Source organism: Schistocerca americana, chromosome 5 (assembly GCF_021461395.2).
Source record: "Schistocerca americana isolate TAMUIC-IGC-003095 chromosome 5, iqSchAmer2.1, whole genome shotgun sequence".
In the NCBI taxonomy this organism is placed as follows: domain Eukaryota; kingdom Metazoa; phylum Arthropoda; class Insecta; order Orthoptera; family Acrididae; genus Schistocerca; species Schistocerca americana.
In genome coordinates this window covers 434,839,365-434,864,159 of record NC_060123.1, presented here as the reverse complement: position 1 = coordinate 434,864,159, position 24,795 = coordinate 434,839,365, and the positions used below count along the sequence as shown (strand labels likewise).

General features: G+C 42.6%; 1 protein-coding gene across 1 annotated transcript in view; it reads right to left on the bottom strand.

Annotated features, from left to right (window-relative positions):
- Positions 1–3,948: 3,948 nt before the first annotated feature.
- The window catches only part of LOC124616415 (protein Wnt-2), an 82,860-nt gene continuing 62,013 nt past the window's right edge, over positions 3,949–24,795 (bottom strand). The window contains exons 3-4 of the mRNA XM_047144721.1: positions 13,493–13,814; positions 3,949–4,991 (exon numbers count right to left, since the gene is read on the bottom strand). Coding sequence (XP_047000677.1) covers positions 4,840–4,991; positions 13,493–13,814 — 474 coding nt within the window. The 3' untranslated portion in view covers positions 3,949–4,839. The remainder of the gene's footprint in view (positions 4,992–13,492; positions 13,815–24,795) is intronic.

Here is a 24,795-nt window from a genome sequence, read left to right as displayed (position 1 = left end):
TGCCATTCCGTCTCCCAAAGCCGGAAAATCCTGCGGTTTAAGACAGAACTCAGGTCAGCTTCGGAGATTCTTACCTCCAGAAGCAGTTGCTGCGTCGCCTGTTTGGCCAGCCTGTCGGCAAGTTCGTTGCCGGGGATTCCGACGTGTCCTGGGGTCCACACAAACACCACGGAGCGGCGGGACTGTTCCAGGGCATAGATGGACTGCTGAATGGACGCTACCAGAGGGTGGCGAGGGTAACACTGGTCGATAGCTTGTAGGCTGCTCAATGAGTCAGTACACAGGAGAAATGAGTCGCAGGGCATGAGTGGATGTACTCAAGAGCACGAGATATGGCCGCCAGCTCTGCAGTGAAAACACTGCAGCCAACTGGCAAGGAGTGCTGCTCAATATGACCTCCATGAACATATGTGAAGCCTACGTGACCATCAGCCATTAAGCCGTCTGTGTAAACCATTCCAGAGCCCCGGAACACGTCAAGAATCGAGAGGTGTCTCCAAACGTGTTCTTCGTTTGGTATCCTAAAACCGAACAAAAGACGGTGATATAAAAGTTGAACATGGGACGGTAGTATGGATCGGACTCGAGCCAAAGGCTGAGCGATCTCGTGCGTTATCATCTACACTTTGAGAGCAACTGACACTAATTGGACCTGAGTGGCCACTTCAGTCTGCGCGCGCAACGCCCTGACTGGCTATTTTCAATGCTAAATTACTCTGAAATGCCGCAACGTTTCAAATTTTTTTTCTTAAACATTAATTCTCAGCAGGACCTACCCTCTCTGGAGCACTCTTCCAAACTTTTCACATTGTTTCTGACCCTCCATTTAAATATTATTCTTCCCTTTACTATTGTGTTTTTTCTTTATGTTTAGCAATAAAGATCAATACATTCAAACACAACAACAATATAAATTTTTCAAATATCTGTATGTACCTTTGCTAAAAGAGAGCCTTTTATCGTCTATCGAGACTGAACAATCGAGAGGTAGGGCGGTGACGAGTGAGAGGCGCAATCGTTGACGTGGTTCATGGCTTTGGACTTTTTCGTGTGTGTGAAGACACGGATAAGACATTTAAATCAACGTGGAATGTTACTGCGTAAAGTCAAGCGCCGGAACGCCAGTCGGGAACGATAGAGAAGAGATGGATGTGAGAAAACGTCAGCCAATTGCACGCAAAACCGAATTCTCTCCAGGACGACAATGCTACAACAGCAGCCCCTATGTGAAGAGGACATATGCGCCGCGACCGTCAACGATAGTTACTTCGCCTGTACTGTCTATGTAGCACAGACTTGTGATTGTTTGTACTGAAGAATATTACTTATTTCGTGTGTCCCCCTTTGCTCGCGACACTTCTGTGTAATCGTCAAAGTTAAATATTGTCTCTTTTCTTTTCGTAATAAAACTCATTAATCTGACTTGTTTGATTTGATTGTCTAGCGAACCGAGTACGAAAGATTTCTAGACGCCCCATATTTGACGACAAGGCTGGAGACGTAATATGGCATCTTACCAATATGAGCTGCAAGAAGACAGTGAGCCGACCGTGGTGGCCGAGCGGTTCTAGGTGCTACAGTCTGGAACCGCGCGACCGCTACGGTCGCAGGTTCGAATCCTGCCTCGGGCATGGATGTGTGTGACGTCCTTAGTTTAGTTAAGTTTAGGTAGTTCTAAGTTCTAGGGGACTGATGACCTCAGCAGTTAAGTCCCATAGTGCTCAGAGCCATTTGATCCATTTTTTTAAAAGACGGTGATTAATAACGAGGGAACTGCAACGCGTTTAGCGCTTTTAGTTATGGATTAACTAAGAATGTTTTTGTGTGTGCAGTGGAAGCAAATCGGTGAGTCACTGGTGTAAGAACGGGTGTATACGTTATCAGGTTTGAACTTTTTGAGGAACGTTCTTTGATGTGACTAAGCCTTTTACATTGTCGTATCAATCACTGAACTGAAACTTTCTCGCAGATGCCACGGAATAATATATTATACAAATAAATATACTTCGTAAATACGTCAATGCTGCGTATTTCAAACTGAGTTCACTCTGGAACTAAAATGTCACATCAAGCTCACGACAACAGCTGTGACAGTTCAGCAGTTTTATCATTATCTGCAACAGATATATAACGAATCTGTAAATATTACATTCAAGGTAGAATCGTCAAATATCAGCATCAGGCGTAGTCGTCGTCATACTATCACACTATCTGCCAATCCTGTAACAAGGTGAGGTGCAGTGAAAGCGGAGACTATTGAAACTGTCTGCTAAGTAAGATCAGGCTCTCAACTGTGGAAGTTGTGTATTGTTCTGTCTTTAGAATATAATGTTATTCCAGTTGTAATTTTGTAAATTGTCGATCAACAACTACATTGTCACTGCAACAGTACCATCATATAAATGTAATGTTTGCTCCACATCCTATCCTACAACTTGCCTATTTATTTTCAAAGTCGTAGTCACAAACATGGTCCAATTCATTCAGTACACTGCCCATGTTCCAAAGATTCTGATTTCTCACATAATAAATAAATAGCTTTGTGTAGTGAACAAATCTTCAAACCGTCATTATACGACGTGCTCGCGAACCTATCTTGAATGTGTTTTGGTCTGACTGATGCAGAACCGTAGCCCGCGCTGTATCAGCATTTCACAACTTGTGTACACGTATTTTCGGCTTGTTTGTTTATAACATTACGCGACTTGCATGTGTTGGGCTCAGTACACTAATTCGAGTAAGTGAGTGTATTTTGGGTGCGTGATTATTTGTTATTCAACAATGTTGGCAACTTTGTTACTGTCAGGGAATGATGTTTATTTGATTTTTTTCCCTCCTGGCTCTTGCAAGTTAGTGTAAAGTTGCAGGAAGAATATATGTACAGCATCGTTGCTTTTGAGCTACACAGTTTAACCTCATTCTTTTCGAGTTCGAAACCCACAAGTGATATGACCACCATTAATTAACGCACTTAACTAGATTCAACGTAAAATAACGAAATTAGGTCATCACTTGATTCCATGGTCATTTGTATCACTTATATTTAGTTCGGCTATCACGTTGTGTTATATCCTTCGTGTTTCCAAATATCATCCCAAAATGCTCCATTGTGTTGTGCTATCTGTTTTGGTATTCAACGAAAACTTCCTTGGTGTATTTACTATCCATTCAACTTGCTGCATGTTTCATCCACCTGCATTTCATTTTCAATTCAGACGTAATTACATCGTCCACTTCATATTGTCCCTGATCCATTTGTAAGTTCTTCTGCCTCTCCTAAAAATTCCCAATGTGCATCTGTGTAATTCTCGCTGAATGATGCGAAATTTTTAAATGGTTTCTGCTCTCTACTCAATCAACGTCCTCCTAACTATAAAACCTAGCACTCGCTATAAACACGTTTTTCATCGTTGCAGTTATTTTACCGTCTCCTCAGCAGTCATAAAATATAGGTCTACCTTCGTATCCTACAGCTACAGAATAAACATAGAGGTACTCCCAAACAAGAGTACCGACCGACTGTTTTGAAAGACTACGTTGGCTCCTAGGAACAGCCAGAATGAACCAAAGGCCTCTAAAGCTGAAATAACGCAATGCTGCTTAGGGAGTGTCATTTAGCAGTACCAGAGCAAAGTTGTCTGGCGTACATCTGCATTATTTTTTTGCTGCTAATTACTACTCTATTCCATCCATGCAGCCAGAGCCACGATTCTCCACGGGTTCTTGTCTTCATGTAATGCTTCATGGCACAATTTACAACACACTTAGCAGTGTTCACCAAAATCAGTGGTTTCTGTGTGTGTATTTATATGCTGCCATAATGTAAAATGAGTTGTGAAGAGTTATATGTTCTATTCTAGTAACTAGAATTAAAGGTAAAGGAAAATTAAGGAAAGGACACAGGATGTATGCGGTAAGTGGGAGATAAATAAATTGCAGAGATTTTTCGTATTACACACAGAGGAACATTCATTTTATTTCCACAAGATAGTAGTTGATATGTATGTCAGAGAACATTAATTGTAGTTAAATATTGCAATGTATTAAATCGTTACAGTGCTGACGTCTTGCATATCACTTGGAGTTACGTGTTGTGTACGGGTAACTTCTGTTATGCAGGAATTTGTCACTGTGTATGCATTAAATGTTTTCAACCTCACTAAACTCACAGCTGGAAATGGTTAAATAAGCGTCATGTAGACGAAGTTAATTGCATAGTCGGCTTTGTCACTTCGTTCCACCACAGAGCGTGTCCATACATACACTCATTAAATTATTAAAGTTCTGCGGAATGTATACTGAAGTAATTCAAGTCTTTTTTTTTCGACCTTCGCGATTTGTACAATGCCGATTGCAGAAATAGTTCAGCGGTCAGACTCCAGTTACAACACAAAAGACTCAAGCAGTCCAGTCCTTGCGAAGCAGCCTTGTTTATGTGTGATCCAACAGCACCCACAAAGTTCACTGCAAGAGTGGCACACGCGTAGCTGACGACACAGCTAATCACAGGTGAGAGTTCACGTGAGTATTGATGCTAGCAACTGCTCCACGTGACTTGGCGGCACTAATAGGAAGTACTGAGTTCAGGCCGCGTGTTATAATGCGCTGTTGTGGACGTACGCCGCAGCGAGGACACCTCCAACACCATGGCGTTGGAGAACGTGACGTCAGAGCGCTAACGGAACGTCACACGTGTCTTCAGAAGCACCGACTCGTAAGTGCGCCATTGCGTGTACAGGGGTCAGGAAACACACGTGTCATCCTGTCCCATTAGAACAGGGAGCGACATCGTCAGTCCCACGTGTCACACAGCTCAGGTATCCACGCGGCAACAGGTGCCTATTTGCAAGTGTACTCTTCGGTGCGCTCGCTACACGTGTCGCACGTGACGTGGCAGCACCAGTGAAACTTGCAACGGCACTGCCACGTGCGCGTATACTGGTGCGTGTTGTAGCCGCGACCGCAGCATAGGATGTCACAGCTTCCCGTACCTGTGAACAGAGCAAACATCACTCTCATCATTACACATCGCTTCATTATGTTAAACGCTATAAGGAGTAACAAAATGGCCTTCCTGTCCTTGGCATGATCATTTCATAAATTAAAACAGGTATTTCAAGCAATTATAGAGGTGGCAGGGATAAAATACAGGGATCGCTAAGTTATTTACAACTTTTACAGAAACCAGTTGACCAGTTATAAGATAATGAAATCAATCATAAATAATAGTCACAATTTGAGAAGAAAAGCGATGTCCATACATATAACACCAGAAAGAAAAAATTATCTTTATTGTTATTATTTATTAAAACTATCAGGGGCTCAGAAACGAGTTCAGTACTCATCAACAAAAATTTTTGATCATTTATTTCATAATACAAAAGTCTAAAAGGTAGTAAAGCAAGCCTTAAACATAACATAATATCAATTCTTGTGGAGAATTCCTTGTAATCCATAGATGATCGTTTATTTAAAAAGTGGTAGCCTGAAAAAATGTTATTTTTCTGTCTTGCACGAGTAGAACGAAAAATAATATTAATTAATTTTAAATTTAGGCTAGTGTGCGATTTAGGAACCTGCAAATGGCCATCGTGCATCCGTCCACTGAAATTAATCGTTCATACATTTTTTGTAAACGGAATCGTTCCACAAAATTTTGATAAAAAAATCTTTCAAATGGTATGTGGGACATGTAACTAAGTAACTAATAAAGGGGGTAAAAGGCTGCTAGTAGTTGAGAAACGACTGAGGCAGGATTGCTTCATATCCTCCGAAGCTACTCATTCTGCAAATTGAGCAGGTCATGGAGAAGAAATAAAAAATTTTAGGTTTGCTGATGAAAATGTAATTCTATCAGAGACAGAAAAGCTCTTGAAAGATCAGTTTGACGGTGTATATAGTGTAGCTAATGAGACGAACATCAACGAAAGTTATGGTAATTGAAGGCAGTGAGATAAAATCAGGTGCCGCTGAGGGAATTAAATTAGGAAATTAGGCAGTGAAAGTTGTAGATTAGTTTTTCTATTTGAGCAGCGAAGTGAAGAAGGTAGAAGAATACAATATAGACCAGGAATATCAGGGGAAATATTTCTGCAAAAGAGAAATTTGGTAACATTGTATATATGATGAAATGTTAGGAAATTATTTTCTGCAGGAATTTGTTTGAAGTATAGCCATGTTTGGAAGTGAAATGTGGACGACAAACAGTTCAGACAAAAAGATTGTATGGATAGATCGCATATCTAACGAGGAGGTACTGAAATGAATCAGGCAGCAGAAATTTATGGCACAATATAACTAAAAGAAGGATTCTGTTGATAGAGCACATCGTGAGGGATCAAGGAAGGTAAAACTTGTAGATGAGAACCAAGGCTTTTCCTACAGCAAACAGATTCAAATGGATGTAGGTAACATTATTGACTCAGAAATGCAGAGATTTGCACAGGATGGACTAGGGTGGAGATTTGCATCAAACCACTCTTCAAGACTGAAGAGTGCAACAACAAGTGCCTAGATTGCATACTGTATTTTCTATTTATTTCGTTACTAGCTGTACCCGGCCACGCCCTTTGCCGTGACTCAGTCTGCTTAAATGGAAACGAAAGAAAAGAGGAAGCATACGTTTCTAATATGTATGAGAATTGGATATATGTCCTAATCTCCTCCTCTCTCAGACTATCACCTTCCCCCTTTCTCTGTCCATCTTCTATCCCCCCCCCCCTCTCTCTCTCCAGCTCTTCTTGCCCCCCTGTCTCTGTCCGTCTCATCCTTCCCGTTTTCTACTTCCATTTCCACCCACCCCTCTGTCCATCTCCTCTCCCCCCCCCCCCCCCCACCCTCTTTCTCTGACCCCGAGCCTTGTTTATTGCTATTGCAAATTCACATTCTGTAGCAATATTCCAATCATAGACCAATAAGCTATAAATACGACTTCCTGTTTGCTAACAACGTTTCAATACTAAAAGGTATATAGTCTACAAGATTTTGAACAAACGGTTACATTTTATTTATACAGAAGACTGGTATGTTTGCCAATCTGCCATGAACAGATCCTGTAACTATGACCAAAATTAGTATGAGAATGTGAAGTGTTATATACTTGCTATGACAAAAAATTAAGATAAGAGAGTAATGAAGACTGCCAACTTCTCATGAGTGTGGTGCAGTACCTTGTATTGATTAACTTTATTCTCTAATTGTGATGTACTTTCAATCACTCATCTCTTTGACAGTGTTACTTTATGAACATGCCCATACTGTTGCTATTACTCTCATGCTAAACAATGTCTCAGTGAAAGTGTGCTTATTTTCTTCCATTTAGGTTGCACATTAATTTAAATTTTGCAGCTCTAACTGTGTAGTTATTTAATGCTTTTCGCATTTGCAAGTAAACTGCGTCTGGAAGTCTGATCATTAAGTATGGTTTCCACCCACTACCTTATTTCGCCATAAGCAGAAAATCTCCTTCCTTCCTCTGTGATGTTCAGAAGTTCAAGTCCAGATGATGCCATTGTAGACTTGATCATCAACAGAAACCGTTGATAATAATTCTATACTCTTTTGTTTCTGATAAAAGAAAATTCTATTTTGTGAAGAGATGTAAAACAGTTGATTACATTCTCAGCAGAACTTGACATTATATGCAGCTGATCTGTATTTTGTGTCCATTGTGCGCCACTACTTGTTAAACAATAAATTCATTCTCAGTATCATTCAGTCATTCCTTACAAATGTTTAAGACTTTGAAGTTACTTTGCAACAAACTGTTATCGCAACATGTAGGTATGGGCATACACAGAGAAGTGTTCGATAAGTCGTTGGCTTTGACAAGTGACATAGAGAATATGCGACAAATGGCGTAAAAAATATGGCGAGTACAGTGTGATCTTAGTGGCTTTTTTTCCAAAACTTCCTAAGTTTCAGGTCAGTCTGTTGTCTTCCCGGCGGGGTCAGGGATTTTCACCTGCCTCGAGATGACTGTGTGTTGTTGCGTCGTCTTCATCATCATCATTCATCCCCATTACTGTCGGAGGAAGGCAATGGCAAACCACCTCCACTAGGACCTTGCCTAGTACGGCGGTGCTGGTCTCCCGCATCTTTCCCCTACGCTCTGTCAATGAGTATGGTACTTCATCATCATCATCATCATCATCATCAACAGAAAGATGGCAACAGATTTAGAGTGGCTCTAGAGGGCGTGTTGAGGAACAAATTAGATGAAAATTGATGTGTGGGAACATTAACCAACGACGCTAAGACAGATTGTTCCAATGCTGGATCAGACGGGACATAAAGTGTCAACCACTGGCTGGCTCGCGGACAGGCAGCGGTAGTATGGATACCCACCAAAAGGCCCTAATTACACGCGTTCTGCACATGCGCGAACCATTTGATCAACACTGTCCGAGTGAGTTCGAGCGGCGCATAACTGTCGCGCACATAACGACCCAACAGCCTTACTGCCCCAGCATCAAAGTTGTAGGTGCCACCGTCTGCGGCTAGGCCCCTTTGACAGCAAGTATGAATGTGTACTCTGATGGACTCTGTGTGGAACTTCATGCCATGGGTCTGACAGTATACCGCACGTTACTTGGCGTGGAATGTATCCATGCCTGTTACATCATCACTGTACCTACAAAAACTCATATTTCTTGCGTAATGAGCTCCTATCCATATTTCTTCCTCAAGACACTCTCTATAATACCCCAAGTTTGTCAGTATCCGAAGAAGGTCATTGTTTCACCAAGCTGTGTTTTAAATTACTTTATTCTGTACTGCTGGCTTCGAACACGGCCCATTCTCACTTTCATTTATAGCAACAGGCGTGGATAGATCATCCTCGTCTCACCATAAAATCGCGTGCCAAGCGTATTTGTGCACACTATGGCCGTCAGCGTTCATTATGTTGTAATACATGGGTATAAACCACACTTATACACACTGTTTCGTGGAACTGACCAAATACAGCTGGGTGGAATAATCTCCTTCTTCAGATTTATCGAGACTGTGGTCCCCATCCAGAAGAAAATGACTAGTTTCGTTTTGTTACAACCTGTAGACAACACCGGGCAAGAAAAGTTAAAAACCCGCACATTAAATTTATAATTTGTGAACCAATTTCAGTGTCAGTTGCAGTGAAAGCTGATGGAGGACGTCAACTGCAAACTGGGCTCTAAAGTCTACAAATCATTACACTTTTATAAACCATTATTTATTGTTACAATTAGATTAAATTCGTATGTGTGTGTTACTGCCATTTGAAATTCAAATTTTTTACCTGTCGAATTGTACCCACTGGTCCCATGCTTTGTAATTCAACGTACAGTATTTACAATTTTAAAGTCTCTCCGACATTTTATATTTACATGAACACTAGCGGCACCCCTAAGCTATCACTTCTTGTTTTATAAAGCTTTCATCCGAGTTGGCAGTTGACGCACTGCTTTGTCACAGTTTTTATTGCAACCAACACTGAATCTCTTTCCACAAGTTCTTGGTTTGTTTGTCGCGTTTTTACTTTTATTGACTGATATGTACACGGTGTTCCAAAAGTTAATGCCCTAACTGACAGATGTGATAATGGAGACTGTACTTCGTTAAGCAATCAGATGTCAGAGATGGGTATTGAGTAAGTATGGAGTGTCCTGGAGGTCACTGGCTGCGACTGAAAATAAGCAATATGTTCCAGTCATTTCTTTTTGTGATCAACAAATGTTCAAAATAGGCATCATTAACATAAGTTCAGAGATATATCGTCATAGGAGTACGTCCCATGTTCGAAAATGTGTGGCTGCTGCAAGGATTGTTGTAACTAACTCCTCCTCTGATTCTACAGAGGCAGAAACACTTTGGTTTGCAGTTAGCCCCAGGGAAAGTAGAATGAGCTGAGGGCTCACGATCTTGCAGGCCAATGTAGTCGTAAGTGTCCTCTGCGGTCGATACACCGTTTGTCGAAAGTAAGAAGTACTGCTGCTCGCACTGGTTCTGAAAGTGCGCCGGGGCCCCACCACGTTCGAACCATATCGTCCCTCTGATTCGTGGAGGTTACTTCCTATAATAAAATCAGCAGGTGCTCTTGCAAGAACAATCTGTAAATTGGCAACTTGAGTAATGAGGCAACATATGGTGCCCTAGCAAGTAGTCACCCACAACACTAGACTACGTTTACTGCAAATTGGTTCTGATGACCTCACATAACTGTTTTATAAGGATTTTCGTCCGCCTATAAATGTAAGTTATAACAACTGTAGTAGTCTTCCCAAGAGAACTGAGTAGAAACCAGTCTACAAACACACGCCAAGGCGGATAGTCACCTAATTCTACGTCGGATGAAAAGAATGAAACAGCTGTTCAAACAACACATTCCATACTTAACTATTATGAACAACAAACACAGTGGCAAAAGCTTGTGTAGAGACTCGAACTCGGAACTTTTGTCTTTCGTGGGCAAGTGCTCTACCGCCATTTTTTCCTTTTTTTCCTTGATATCATTTTGTTCGTGATTGTTGTTCTATTTGTTCGGGGAGGACGTCCCATGACACTTATTCACGTTCATCGTCGTTCAATTAACTCAGTTTTTATTATAGAGGGCGGCTAACCCTCTGACCGAACACGCTGAGCTACCGTACCGGCGACTGACTGAGCTACCCAAGCACCGCTCACGATCCGTCCTCACCTCTTTATTTTCACCTGTACCTCATCTCCTACCTTCCAAGCTTCACAGAAGTTGTCCTATGAAACTTGCAGAACGAGCTCTCCTGGAAGAAAGGATACTGCGGAGACGTGGCTTAGTCACAGCCTGTGGGATGAAATTTTCACTCTGCAGCGGAGTGTGCGGTGATTCGAAACTTCGTGGCAGACTGGGTAGCTCAGTCGGTAGACCACTCGCACGCGAAAGGCTATGCCATGTCTCCAAAAATCCTTTCTTCCAGGAGCGCTAGTTCTCCAAGTTCCGCAGGGGAGTTTCTGTGGAGTTTGGAAGGTAGGAGACGAGGTACTGGCAGAATTAAAGCTGTGAGGCTGGGTCGTGAGTCGTGCTTGGGTAGCTCAACCAGCAAAGAACTTGCCCTCGAAAGGCAAAGGTCCTAAATTCGTGTCTCGGTCCGGCACGCGGCTTTGATCTGCCACGAAATTTCAACCCACATGTTGTTTACACACATATATTAAATGGTTCAAATGACTCTGAGCACTATGGGACTTAACATCTGAGGTCATCAGTCCCCTAGAACTTAGAACTACTTAAACCTAACTAACCTAAGGACATCACACACATCCATGCCCGAGGCAGGATTCGAACCTGCGACCGTAGCAGTCGCGCGGTTCCGGACTGCAGCGCCTAGAACCGAGTGGCCACCGCGGTCGGCCACATATATTAGTTTTACTATATATATAGAGACATAACTATATGTCTGAACAATATGTAGGTTGTTTATGAAATTAACTAGCTGGCGGTGTGGACTAAATCACACAACCAGTTTCCCTTGATACAAGATCCTCAGCTTGCAAATGTATCATGGATTTCTGCACCTTCCAAGTCATATCACTCCCTACAAATCGTTGAGTGAAGAGCCCTTCACTCGGCATTTTGCACCTGGCTATCTTCTCCTACATAGTTCCAAGCCTCAAACGCCTATAAAGCTTTCGCCTGACTTTATGTATCCCATAACTAATGTCCCAGAATCTGCTCCAGATCTTGAAATCCCTGCCTGTGGTCGTACATAAATACATACTGGTTTGTCATCTCCAAATACACTACTGGCCATTAAAATTGCTACACCAAGAAGAAATGCAGATGATAAACGGGTATTCATTGAACAAATATATCATACTGGAATTGACATGTGATTACATTATCAAGGAATTTGGGTGCATAGATCCTGAGAAATTTGTACCCAGAACAACCACCTCTGGCCGTAATAACGGCCTCGATACGCCTGGGCATTGAGTCCAACAGAGCTTGGGTGGCGTGTATAGGCGAAGCTGCCCATGCAGCTTCAAAACGATACCACAGTTCACCAATAGTAGAGACTGGCGTATTGTGACGAGCCAGTTGCTCGGCCAACGTTGACCAGACGTTTTCAGTTGGTGAGCGATCTGGAGAATATGCTTGCCAGGGCAGCAGTCGAACATTTTCTCTATCCAGAAAGGCCCGTACAGGCCCTGCAACACGCGGTCGTGCATTATCCTGCTGAAATGTAGAGTTTCGCAAGGATCGAATGAAAGGTAGAGCCACAGGTGGTAACACATCTGAAATGTAACGTCCACTGTTCAAAGTGCCGTCAATGCGAACACGTGGTGACCGAGACGTGAAAGCAATGGCACCCCATACTATGACGTCGGGTGATACGCCAATATAGCGATGACGAATACACACTTCCATTGTGCGTTCACCGCGATGTCGCCAAACACGGATGCGACCATCAAGATGCTGTAAACAGAATCTGGATTCGTCCGAAAAAATAACGTTTTGCCTTCGTGCACCCAGGTTCGTCGTGGAGTACACCATCGCAGGCGCTCCTGTCTGTGATGCAGCGTCAAGGGGAACCGCAGCCATGGTCTCCGAGCTGATAGTCCATGCTGCTGCAAACGTCGAACTGTTGGTGCAGATGGTTGTTGTCTTGCAAACGTCTCCATCTGTTGACTCATAGATCGTGACGTGGCTGCACGATCCGTTACAGCCATGCGGATAAGATGCCTGTCATCTCGATTGCTAGTGATACGAGGCCGTTGGGATCCAGCACAGCTTTCCGTATTACCCTCCTGAACCCACCAATTCTATATTCTGCTAACAGTCACTGGATCTCGACCAACGTGAGCAGCAATGTCGCGATACGATAAACCGCAATCGCGATAGGCTACAACCGGACCTTTATCAAAGTCGGAAACGTGATGGTACGCATTCCTCTTCCTTACATGAGGCATCACAACAACGTTTCACCAGGCAACGCCGGTCAACTGCTGTTTGTGTATGAAAAATCGGTTGGAAACTCGTTGTAGGTGTAGCCACCGGCGCCAACCTTGTGTGAATGCTCTGAAAAGCTAATCATTTGCATATCACAGCATCTTCTTCCTGTCGATTAAATTTCGCGTCTGTAGCACGTCATTTTCGTGGTGTAGCAATTTTAATGGCTAGTAGTGTAGTAGTTGCCACATCCAATGGAAATTTCTAGCTGCCACTACATCCGATACTAGAAAGCGACGTGGCACAATGGAAATACATTAGACTCATATTCAGGAGGACTGCAGTTCAATATCCCATACACCTGCTCAGTGTAGTGAATAGTTACCAAATTAGACGATGTGGCACAGCATCGAGACACACTTCTGTGTGTATTTAATTTCGACTACTGTGTGCAAGCGCCTGAAAGTGAAGCTGTGAAAGGCTTCGAAAGCGACGCAAATACGCAGCTGAACGGAAAATCGGAAAGAAAATAGCCCATGTGCTCAAAAAGAAAATAGAGAGGGTGAGACGATGGCAGATGGGCGTACTGACCCTTGGCGGTGCGGTTGCAGCGCCGCCCGTGCGTGCCGAGCGAGCCCTTGGCGAGGTCGCGCTCGCAGTAGTTGGGCGACTCGTCCAGGTAGACGAGGTCCTGGCGGCGCGGCTCTCGCGGCCGGTGCCCGTGGCCCCTGGCGGAGGCGCGCAGCACCAGGCGGCGGCCCACCAGCGTGACGGGCCGCGCGCGCGCGTACTGCCGCATCAGCGCGTCGCCCACCGCGCGGAACGGCGCCAGCGTCCGCCAGCAGGTCTTCATCGTGCAGCTGCCGGACACGCCGTGGCACTTGCACTCGGTGCGCAGCGTCGCCTTCACCGCCTGCAACACAGTGAAACGGGCCTTGTGTAAAGGGATGCTTCATCGTGCAGCTGCCAGAAATACTGTAGCACCTACACTCGATGTGCAGCGTCGCCTTCACCGCCTGCAACACAGTCAAATGGGGATTGTTTAAAGGGATACTTCATCGTGCAGCTGCCAGAAACACCGTGGCACCTGCACTCGATGCGCAGCATCGCCTTCACCGCCTGCAACTCAGTCAAACGGGGCTTGCTTAAAGGGATGCTTCACCGTGCAGCTGCCAGAAACACCGTAGCACCTGCACTCGATGTGCAGCGACGCCTTCACCGCCTGCAAGACAGTTGAAAGGGGCCTGTTTATAAACATGATTCATCGTGGAACTGCCCACAAACGCTGTGGCACTCTAACACAGCCGGCCGGTGTGGCCGTGCGGTTCTAGGCGCGTCAGTTTGGAACCGCGTGACCGCTACGGTCGCAGGTTCGAATCCTGCCTCGGGCATGGATGTGTGTGATGTCCTTAGGTTAGTTAGGTTTAAGTAGTTCTAAGTTCAAGGGGACTGATGACCTCAGTAGTTAAGTCCCATAGTGCTCAGAGCCATTTGAACCATTTTTGAACTTGAACACACTGTGCAGCGGCGGCGGCGGCACCGCCGCCGTCTGCAATACGGTTAAATATACGTTTATCGGTGCTTCAATGTGCAGCTGCCTAACCCGTCGTGGCACTTCCAGTTGATGTGAAGCGTTGCCTTCACTACAATACAGTCTAATGGATCCTGTTTACAAACACGTGCCATAAGGCTGTGGCCAAAAGGGGGGTCCAGGGGGTCCAGACCCCCACGTAAACAGAAAATGAAACTACACACCACCTAGTTGCTGTGTAGTAAAACTGAAAATATGTTTGTTTTCAGTCATACGGCCAAAAAGGGATATGCACTAACGATAGTCAGTAAGACCAACAATAGAATTGGAAGGAGCATTGGCCGTATTTTGTTTTTTTATTGTCAGCAAAATCGATTTTCGGTCACTTAGTGACCATCCTCAGTGCTCTAATATACAATTAAAATTGGTAGGCACTGGTATCAAGCTATAACCACAAGCTTAGAGCGATCACATAAACTCGCTCTAAGCTTGTGGTTATAGCTTGATACCAGTGCCTACCAATTTTAATTGTATACTACAGCACTGAGGATGGTCACTAAGTGACCGAAAATCGAATTTGTTGACAATAAAACAACAAAATACGGCCAATGCTCATTTTCCTTCCAATTCTATCCACTATTTGGTCGTGGTGCACACAACACGCCATGGAGTTGCCAATCAAGACACACAATAGATTTAAACTATCTGTACATTGGCAGTGCTATCGGCTATCACCTATCCCTGTATTAGACAAGATCAGTTGTTCGTCTTGTTTGAGCTCAGTTGTTCTAATGGCTCTAAGCAATATGGGATTTAACTTCTGAGGTCATCAGTCCCCAAGACTTAGAACTACGTAAACCTAACTAACCTAAGGACATCACACACATCCATTCTCGAGGCAGGATTCGAATCTGCGACCGTAGCAGCCACGTGGTTCCGGACTGAAGCGCCTAGAACCGCTCTACACAGTGGCCAGCTGCTCAATTGTTGTTTTGTTAATCGGTTTAGTTCTTACTTGCAGCTGTGTTACTGTCTATTGTTTTTTTGTGCTATATGGTGTAGTATTACGTTTTTAATAAGAAAAAAGGTGGAAATCGATTTTGTTTCTTCCGCTAGCGTTATGGTAAGTTAAAAATGTGTTCACCCTACTATAATCACCTAATTACGTATCCATAGCAGACTGGAGATGAATTCCGCCTCATGCAACACACCTTTATAGTAAAATTACAAAGGCGTCTTCGATTAAGCGGAATTCCTCTCAAATTTTATAGGCAAGCACGGAATTAAGAAGAACTGCAAATTCACAAGATGATTATATCTATAGCAGTTTAATATTCATTAATTGGAAGCTCATTGTTGTTGCAATATTTCAGTATTTCCCAAGGCAGTGGAGCGATAAATATCATTACAAATTATATTAAATTAAAATCAGTGCATAAAAATACATTTCGATTTGTCTGCGTCGCCAAAAAATCGAGTTGACCAACAAAAATATCGCCCAAACGGCAATGATCGTATTTCTTTAGAAAAAAATTGTTCAGTATTCTGTCAATAGTTGCCCAAATGACAACATATCGACCACCTGGGCGGTATTCAATTATCAAAACCACTTTCGATTCGGAATGTTGAGAAAGAGTTTGTGGACAGCTGAAGTGATACGGGAGGAGAGTACATTCTACAGTTCGTTCGTCCCTAAAAGATTTTTTTGTTGTTCAAATGTGTGTGAAATTTTATGGGACTTAACTGCTAAGGTCATCAGTCGCTAAGCTTACACACTACTAAACCTAAATTGTCCTATGGACAAACACACACACCCATGCCCGAGGGAGGACACGAACCTCCGCCGGGACCAGCCCCAAAGAGATTTTTTTTTTTTTTTTTTTTCAGTGGGCTGATTGAAATCGTCCGAGGCAATTGCGCTCTGTATCCATCCCTCTGAAATTTTTTCACACTTTGAAATACTGTGATAACTGAAGTCTGCAATCCCGTGCACAATTAAATGTTAAAATATGCATGCATTCATGCACTATCGAATGACTAAACACGCACAATTAAAGAAGTATCACACAACGTCAGAATTAAATCTTTTGTTGTGATGCATGTTATTTTATTTTAAAGCAATGTAAAACGGCCAGTTTTTCTTAATTCTCCACCGACTTGGGTCGCTGAGCTAGAAATCCCTCGATTCAGAAGGCGAGGTGGTTTGAATCCATTCACCTGCAAGCGTGAAAATTATTTTATGTCGCATCACATTTTCAATCCAGGCAAATGCCGGGGTTGGTCCCTTCTAGAGGTCACAGCCAATTCCTTCCGAATACCTTTCTTTCCCCGAAAGATTCCAGTTCCTTGAAAGATACAGCCCGTCTGCTTAAATGAAAAGAGCTGCATCGAAGGAGAGCCGAGTATCTCTTAGGAGATTCCCAGAACTAAAAACCATATGATAAATAAATAATAATCTAAATTCTCCTCATTGAGGGTCATGCATTTGTCTGCTGGGACGTTCTTTAATGCAGAAAATGATGTTTCTTACACTGAAAGAAGTGAACATGAATACTTAAGTTAGGAAATTTGGGAGAGTGTAAGGCTGAATAATTCCAGATCCTCTGCATTTTCGCCACCAATAACTTCGGCGCGTCATACAGAATTTCGCTATTCGTCTGCGCCTCACCATCGACAACGATGGCAGGTATATCGAACATGTCATAGCTGAATCCTAATATCTGTAGTGACGTTTACATGCTGTATGAAGTGTGTGCACTGGAGTACGGCGAGTCTGTGGACGACCTCTGTCACGCGATGGTGGAAGGAGAGAACCTGATTCCCAAAGGCTCAGCTCCAGACGACGAAACATTTTTATATGGATGGCGTCGACGAGGACATCTAGCAGCATATTCAAGAGTGGCAACACCAGCCCAGTTAGCAATGACCAGAATCATATTCATCATCTGTGTATGCCATACGTCTACTACTCTGGTTCAGGGGTTTATAATGAGAAAATTCGGTAGGTGTACGCATGAACATTGGAGTCTGTCACGGGCTCATTACTCCGCTGGCAACTAGTCCCTATCTGGCCGACAGTGCCTACAGTGTAAATACGCCATCAGTCCTGCACGTTGTTCCACTTGACACAAATTACCCCTATGACAGATACTGTTCTGTCCTGACACCGCTAATTGTGAAATGTTCGGTTTAGAATTACACTGTTCCCCTAACTGTAATAGACGTGATGTTTCCACAATTTCATCGACAGAATAATAATAATAATAATAATAATAATAATAATAATAAACCCCGTGGAGGCCCGGGAAAAGAATAGGCCTCCGGTGTGTTCTTCCAGTCGTAAAAGGCGACGAAAAGAACAAACCACTAACAGGGCTATCCCCCCTTTTAGTGTGATTAGTTGGTTCAGGACAGAACTAAAGAAGCCTCGGACAAGCGCCGTCATGGTCGGGGACGACGTTTGAACCCTATGCCCGCCCACAATGGTAACGACACTGCTAGCCAACTGGAAAATGATTTAAATCCAAATAGAGGTGTTTTGCAGGATATGCTTCCTGCAACCACCCTAGAAGGAAAACAAAGACAGAGGATGAGATGGTCAGATGAAGTTAATCGACACCTCATGTTCTGTTATTACCAAGCAACAAACCTAGGAACCAACACAACTGGATACAGATCACAAGTATACACACCATTTATTAACAGATACCCAGAATTAAATTTTTTAACAGAACAACGACTAGCTGATCAGATCCGTGTAATAATAAAAAATAACGGGATACCCCAGTCAGAATTAGAAAACATCAAACAACAAGTATAACAAATACTGGAACAAAATAATGTGCAATCAGAAGGAGAAGAAAATACAGTAATGGACTCAAACATCCCAGAGCAAACAAACAAAGAACAACACGCATCAATTAAACAATCAGAGGAAAACGAAATCTTAAGACAGCCACCAGAACAAGCACAAATAGAACTCGAAGTAACACACATGTTAGATATAGAAGAAAAATTTCAGCTGACATATATAAAATACAAAGAGACAAATACAGACATTAGACCATTCTTGCATAGACCGCCAAATAACCCACAAGTCGAAACAACAATAAAAACTATCAACACAACCATACACAACAAAATAAATGAATACAACTATGGAAGAGTTACAACTACTGGTTTATATAGGAGCACTCACTACACTAAATATACACACTAGGCAGAAATCAAAACCAACCAACACGCAGAAGAAACCCACAAAACCAGCATGGCAATAGATAACACACACATTAAAATAGACAATCCACCAAACATAACAGACATGGAACACTTCTGGACCAACATGTGGTCAAACCCGGCACAAATAACAGGCATGCACGGTGGATACAAGCAGAAACAGATACATACAAGATGATACCACAAATGCCTGAAGTGATAATTTTGCAACATGAAGTCACCCAAGCAATTAATTCTACTCACAATTAGAAAGCCCCTGGAAAAGATAAAATAGCAGATTTCTGGCTAAAGAAGTTCACCTCAACACATTCACATCTAACTAAATTATTTAACAGTTACATTGCAGACCCATACACATTCCCTGATACACTTACACATGGAATAACTTATCTGAAACCTAAAGATCAAGCAGACACAGCAAACACAGCTAAATATCGCCCCATAACCTGCCTACCAACAATATACAAAATAGTAACTTCAGTCATTACACAGAAATTAATGGCACATACAACACGGAACAAAATTATAAATGAAGAACAAAAAGGCTGTTGCAAAGGAGCACGAGGATGTAAAGAGCAACTGATAATAGATGCAGAGGTGATATATCAAGCTAAAACCAAACAAAGGTCGCTACACTATGCATACATTGATTACCAAAAAGCTTTTGATAGTGTACCCCACTCATGGTTACTACAAATATTGGAAATATACAAAGTAGATCCTAAATTGATAAAGTTCCTAAACATAGTAATGAAAAATTGGAAAACCACACTTAATATCCAAACAAATTCAAATAATATCACATCACAGCCAATACAGATTAAGCGTGGAATATACCAAGGAGACTCATTAAGTCCTTTCTGGTTCTGCCTTGCTCTGAACCCACTATCCAACATGGTAAATAATACAAATTATGGATACAATATTACTGGAACATACCCACACAAAATCACACATTTGCTATACATGGATGATCTAAAACTACTAGCAGCAACAAATCAACAACTCAACCAATTACTAAAGATAACAGAAGTATTCAGCAATGATATAAATATGGCTTTTGGAACAGACAAATATAAGAAAAATAGCATAGTCAAGGGAAAACACCCTAAACAGGAAGATTACATATTGGATAACCACAGCGACTGCATAGATCCGATGGAAAAAACAGATGCCTATAAATATCTAGGATACAGACAAAAAATAGGAATAGATCATGCAAATATTAAAGAGGAACTAAAAGAAAAATATAGACAAAGACTAACAAAAATACTGAAAACAGAATTGACAGCAAGAAACAAGACAAAAGCTATAAATAGTTATGCTATACCAATATTGACCTACTCATTTGGAGTAGTCAAATGGAGTAACAGAGACCTAGAAGCACTCAACACACTTACACGATCACAATGCCACAAATATAGAATACATCACATACATTCAGCAACTGAAAGATTCACATTAAGCAGAAAGGAAGGAAGAAGGGGATTTATCGACATAAAAAACCTATATTATGGACAGGAAGACAATTTAAGAAAATTCTTTATAGAACGAGTAGAAACTAGCAAAATACACAAAGCAATCACTCATATAAATACATCGGCTATACCACTGCAATGTTATAACCACTTCTACAACCCTTTAGATCACATAACATCAACAGATACGAAGAAAGTAAACTGGAAAAAGAAAACACTACATGGCAAGCACCCGTAACATCCAAAACAGCCACACATCGACCAAGACGCATCCAACACATGGCTAAGAAAAGGCAACATATACAGTGAGACGGAAGGATTCATGATTGCAATACAGGATCAAACAATAAACACCAGATATTACAGCAAGCATATTATTAAAGATCCCAATACCACAACAGATAAATGCAGACTTTGCAAACAACAAATAGAAACAGTAGATCACATCACAAGCGGATGTACAATACTAGCAAATACAGAATACCCCAGAAGACATGACAATGTAGCAAAAATAATACATCAACAGCTTGCCTTACAACATAAACTTATAAAACAACATGTTCCCACATGCAAGTATGCACCACAAAATGTACTGGAGAATGATGAATACAAATTATACTGGAACAGAACGATTATAACAGATAAAACAACACCACATAACAAACCTGACATCATACTCACCAATAAAAAGAAGAAATTAACACAACTAATCGAAATATCCATACCCAATACAACAAATATACAAAAGAAAAAAATTGAAAAATCCATCCAACTGGCTGAGGAAGTCGTGGACACGTGGCATCAGGATAAAGGTGACATTACACCAATTATACTATCAACTACAGGAGTCATACCACACAATATCCACCAGTACATCAACGCAATACAGCTACATCCAAACTTATATATACAACTACAGAAATCCGTAATTATTGATACTTGTTCAATTACCCGAAAGTTCCTAAATGCAATATAACATATACCATACAGTTAAAAGGAAGTCACGCTTGATTAAGGTCCGCGTCACTTCCCATTTTTGACCAGACATAACGTCTGAGAAAAGAAAGAAATAATAGTAATAACAATGCATTGAGATATGTACTACACAGCGTGGGGTTACCACACTCAATGGTGAAAGGCATAAATAGTGGGGCCATAGTGATAACACACACAAATAGTAACCGAGTTTGGACATTATTCGCAAAGCACATTGCTAGTCCTACTGGTAACGTAAGACCCTAAAGAAATATAATGGACCTGAACGACGCAGGTATAATAGTTGGTACTAATCTATGGGACCATGGAGGAGGGTACAAAGAAAAAAGGTTTCGCATCTCGTAAATGTAGTGGTGTGAATTTATTCCATGACTTGGAAAGGGCTTCTTTCAAAGCGGATCAGTCTTACATTTCTACGGTTGTAGTATGTAATTGCAAATGTTTTCTAGAGGACCCGCTGCAATCGCTGTTGACGATTAAGGGGCCAGATACAGTACCACATGGACTACATTTACCAAATAAAAAACATATGCTTTAACCCAGGAGCGATCCATCAACCTCTTGCATGCTAACGTAAATCTCTATCCACTGCACCAGCGGTACAGGACGACTAATGTGTGCTGACAGGGATAGTTACCACACATATGGTTACACTGTTGCCAGATTGCCACTCTTCAACATACTTTTTCTGCCAGATGTACTCGCCGGACGAAATTTTGTAAGAGACATTTCATTACCGTTGGCATGTGAGGAGTCGCGCTGCGAAGCCCGAGTGCGCGAATTTCGCTTCACCCTATATATATACACTCCTGGAAATGGAAAGCTTTTAGACTTACAAAAGACATCTACAACAAAAAATGTCTCTCGAGGTACTCTAAATTGAGACATTACAACACGGTCATAAAACCAGAGTGCCTTTATGGGGCTGAAACGCTAATTTTAAACAGAAAAAAGGACATTCAAGAAATCCAAAAAAGAGAAAGAAAAGTAATCAGAAAAATTCTAGGTCCAAAATATACTGAAGAAGGAACATACAGGCTAAGAGCAAATAGTGAAATTCAACAATACACCAGCATATATTCGGATATGAAAAAACGCAGATTAAAATTTTATGGGCATATTAAAAGAATGGATGCTACCAGACTAACTAAACAAGTAGTGGAATTCTACGAAAATCGAAGTAAAGCTAAATTTGAGACAATAAAATGGATTGCTGCTATAAAAGAGGACATGAAAGAGGCAGATATAAAACAAGATGAAATTCAAGACAGAAAATTATTTAGGCAAAAAATTCATGATTGGGTAGTTGGTCACGCTGAAAAACCAAAGAAAACTGGAACCACATGGTCTGATGAAAGGAAACGAGCTCATTCCGAGAGAATGAAAACAATTTGGGCAGAGAGAAAGTCTAAAAGAAAATAACTGAATGCCCCGTGATTGTACTTCGCGTAGTCCAGTAGGGCCCAAACGTGAATAATAATAATAATAATAATAATAATATATATATATATATATATATGTGTGTGTGTGTGTGTGTGTGTGTGATTCAGCTGCACCTACCGATCGGTATTATGCAACCAGCAACGCCTAAAAATACCACTTGCAAAATTTTCATATATTCGTTCTCATTACAGGCAAACTATAGCTCCTACAGAAAAAACGAAACAAACTTTTTTGTAGAAAATTTAATGTAGTTAAATTCTATACTTGGACGCGTTTCAGCTAGCGGCCGTGGTTTTCGAATTATTCAAGGAAAACGTACAAAAGTGACCTTTAAATGCATTTATATTGAATAACTCGAAAACCACAGCCTCTCAGCGAAAACGTATCCCAGTACGAAGTTAAGCTATATGGAATTTTCGACGAAAAGGTAGCGAGTGAGTGAATATGAAAATACTGTGTGTGATTTTTGAATGTTTTGTGGCTTGCATAAAACACATCGGTAGAGGCAGATGAAGCGCCCTGTGCATATGTACTATGTATTAGTACCACGAAGGAATTATCCAAAGATAAGGCAGAAATCGGTAGATGTGCTGTCCTTGTGCGGAGAAACAAATGGTTACAAATTCAGAAAAATTGAATGGTTTGTTCAATAGAAAGTGCTTTGCAAAGTGAGCAAGTCACTAACTAATTGGTCCACCCCTGGCGCATATGCGAGCAGTTATACGGAGTGTCATTCAGCGACAGAGTTTCTAGATGTCCTCCTGAAGCATACTGTGACAAATTATGTTCAACTGGTGAGTTAGATCGCCAAAATTCTGAGCTGGTTGCAGGTCCCTGCGCCAAACGTTCTCAGTTGGGGAGAGATCTGGCGACTATGCTGCCCAAGGCAGGGTTTGGCAAGCTCGAAGACGAGCAGTGGAAACTCTTGCCGTGTGCGGGCAGGTACTATCTTGCTGAAATGTATGTCCATGACGGGCACCAAAACGGGCGTAGAATATCGTCGACGTACCACTGTCCTTTAGAGCGCATATACTGGGTGTTTTATGAAACTTTGCCACTTCATATATTACCGAAATGAAACAAAATGCTAAAAACGCAATTGCCAGGGAATCACACACTAGGGAGAAATGCACCTCCCCTAAAAGTAAACAGACTTCATTTTCAGCACAAAGTTAAGATTTTTAAACTGTTTTTTTCTACTGAAATGGAAACTGAAGGTACAATTATTGGTGGTAGGTTTGGTTTCACTGTTCTGAAGCTTATACCTTCTGGAATACATAGACTTTAAATAATGGAAACGGCACGACAATTTCTGCCATAAAGCTGTAATGCCGTAAGGCAGGTTGACTGCACTGTGTTGAAGCCTGCTGTAGGCAATCTTTGCGCAGTACGACAGAAACTGTGGCGTCGTTGCCATCCTTTAAAATCTACGTATTTCAGAAGGTAGGAGGTTAAGAAGAGCGATACGAAGTCTGCAGTCACTAGTGGTAGCTCTAGTTTTCATCTGTGGGAGCGCTAACAGACTCCGCCCCTCCAGAGACGAAGCACCGTCCCTGAGCAGGGGTAGCTAGATGGTGGCCAGCGCCCAGCCTGTCGGTGTTAAGTGATAGCGCCTAAGCTGCTCGCAGCACAGCGCGGCCGGTGGGAGTTGGCCGGGCAGCGGGTGGGCGGCGGTGGCGGTGACGCGTGCCGGCCCGCGTGGGCGGCATTGTGCCGCGCGGACGCGGCCCTGTCATCGCCGCCGCTTCACGGCTGTTGGCTTAATCACCTGGCAGCGCAGCCGGGGCCCCGGCGACGCCGGCCAGTTAGGCAGCCCCGCGCGTGGGCGGCTGCCCCCTCCCCAGCCCGCCGCTGCCACACTTGGCGGCGCTCCAGGCCGCTGCGACTGCCGCACTGGCCGCTGTAGCCGCGCCTCCTCTGGCCTGGCGCCACGCGATCTGCCCACACGGCAGCTGCCACGCCGCGCGTTTGCCGCAGCTGATCGTCTAGTAGTGCATTCGCAGTACTTCTACCGAGTTTCCGGACCACAATTTCCGTACCACTGGACCACTTCACAAATCAGCATCTACAAATATACTCCGCAAGCCACTGCAGGAGGTACTCCGAACAAATTGTAACTGCAGCCACTTCTTCCGTCTCGGCTGCTGCACACTCCTGAGCCAGATTTCCAATAATCGCAGGTGCAATGAACTTCCAGTGATCATCTTACA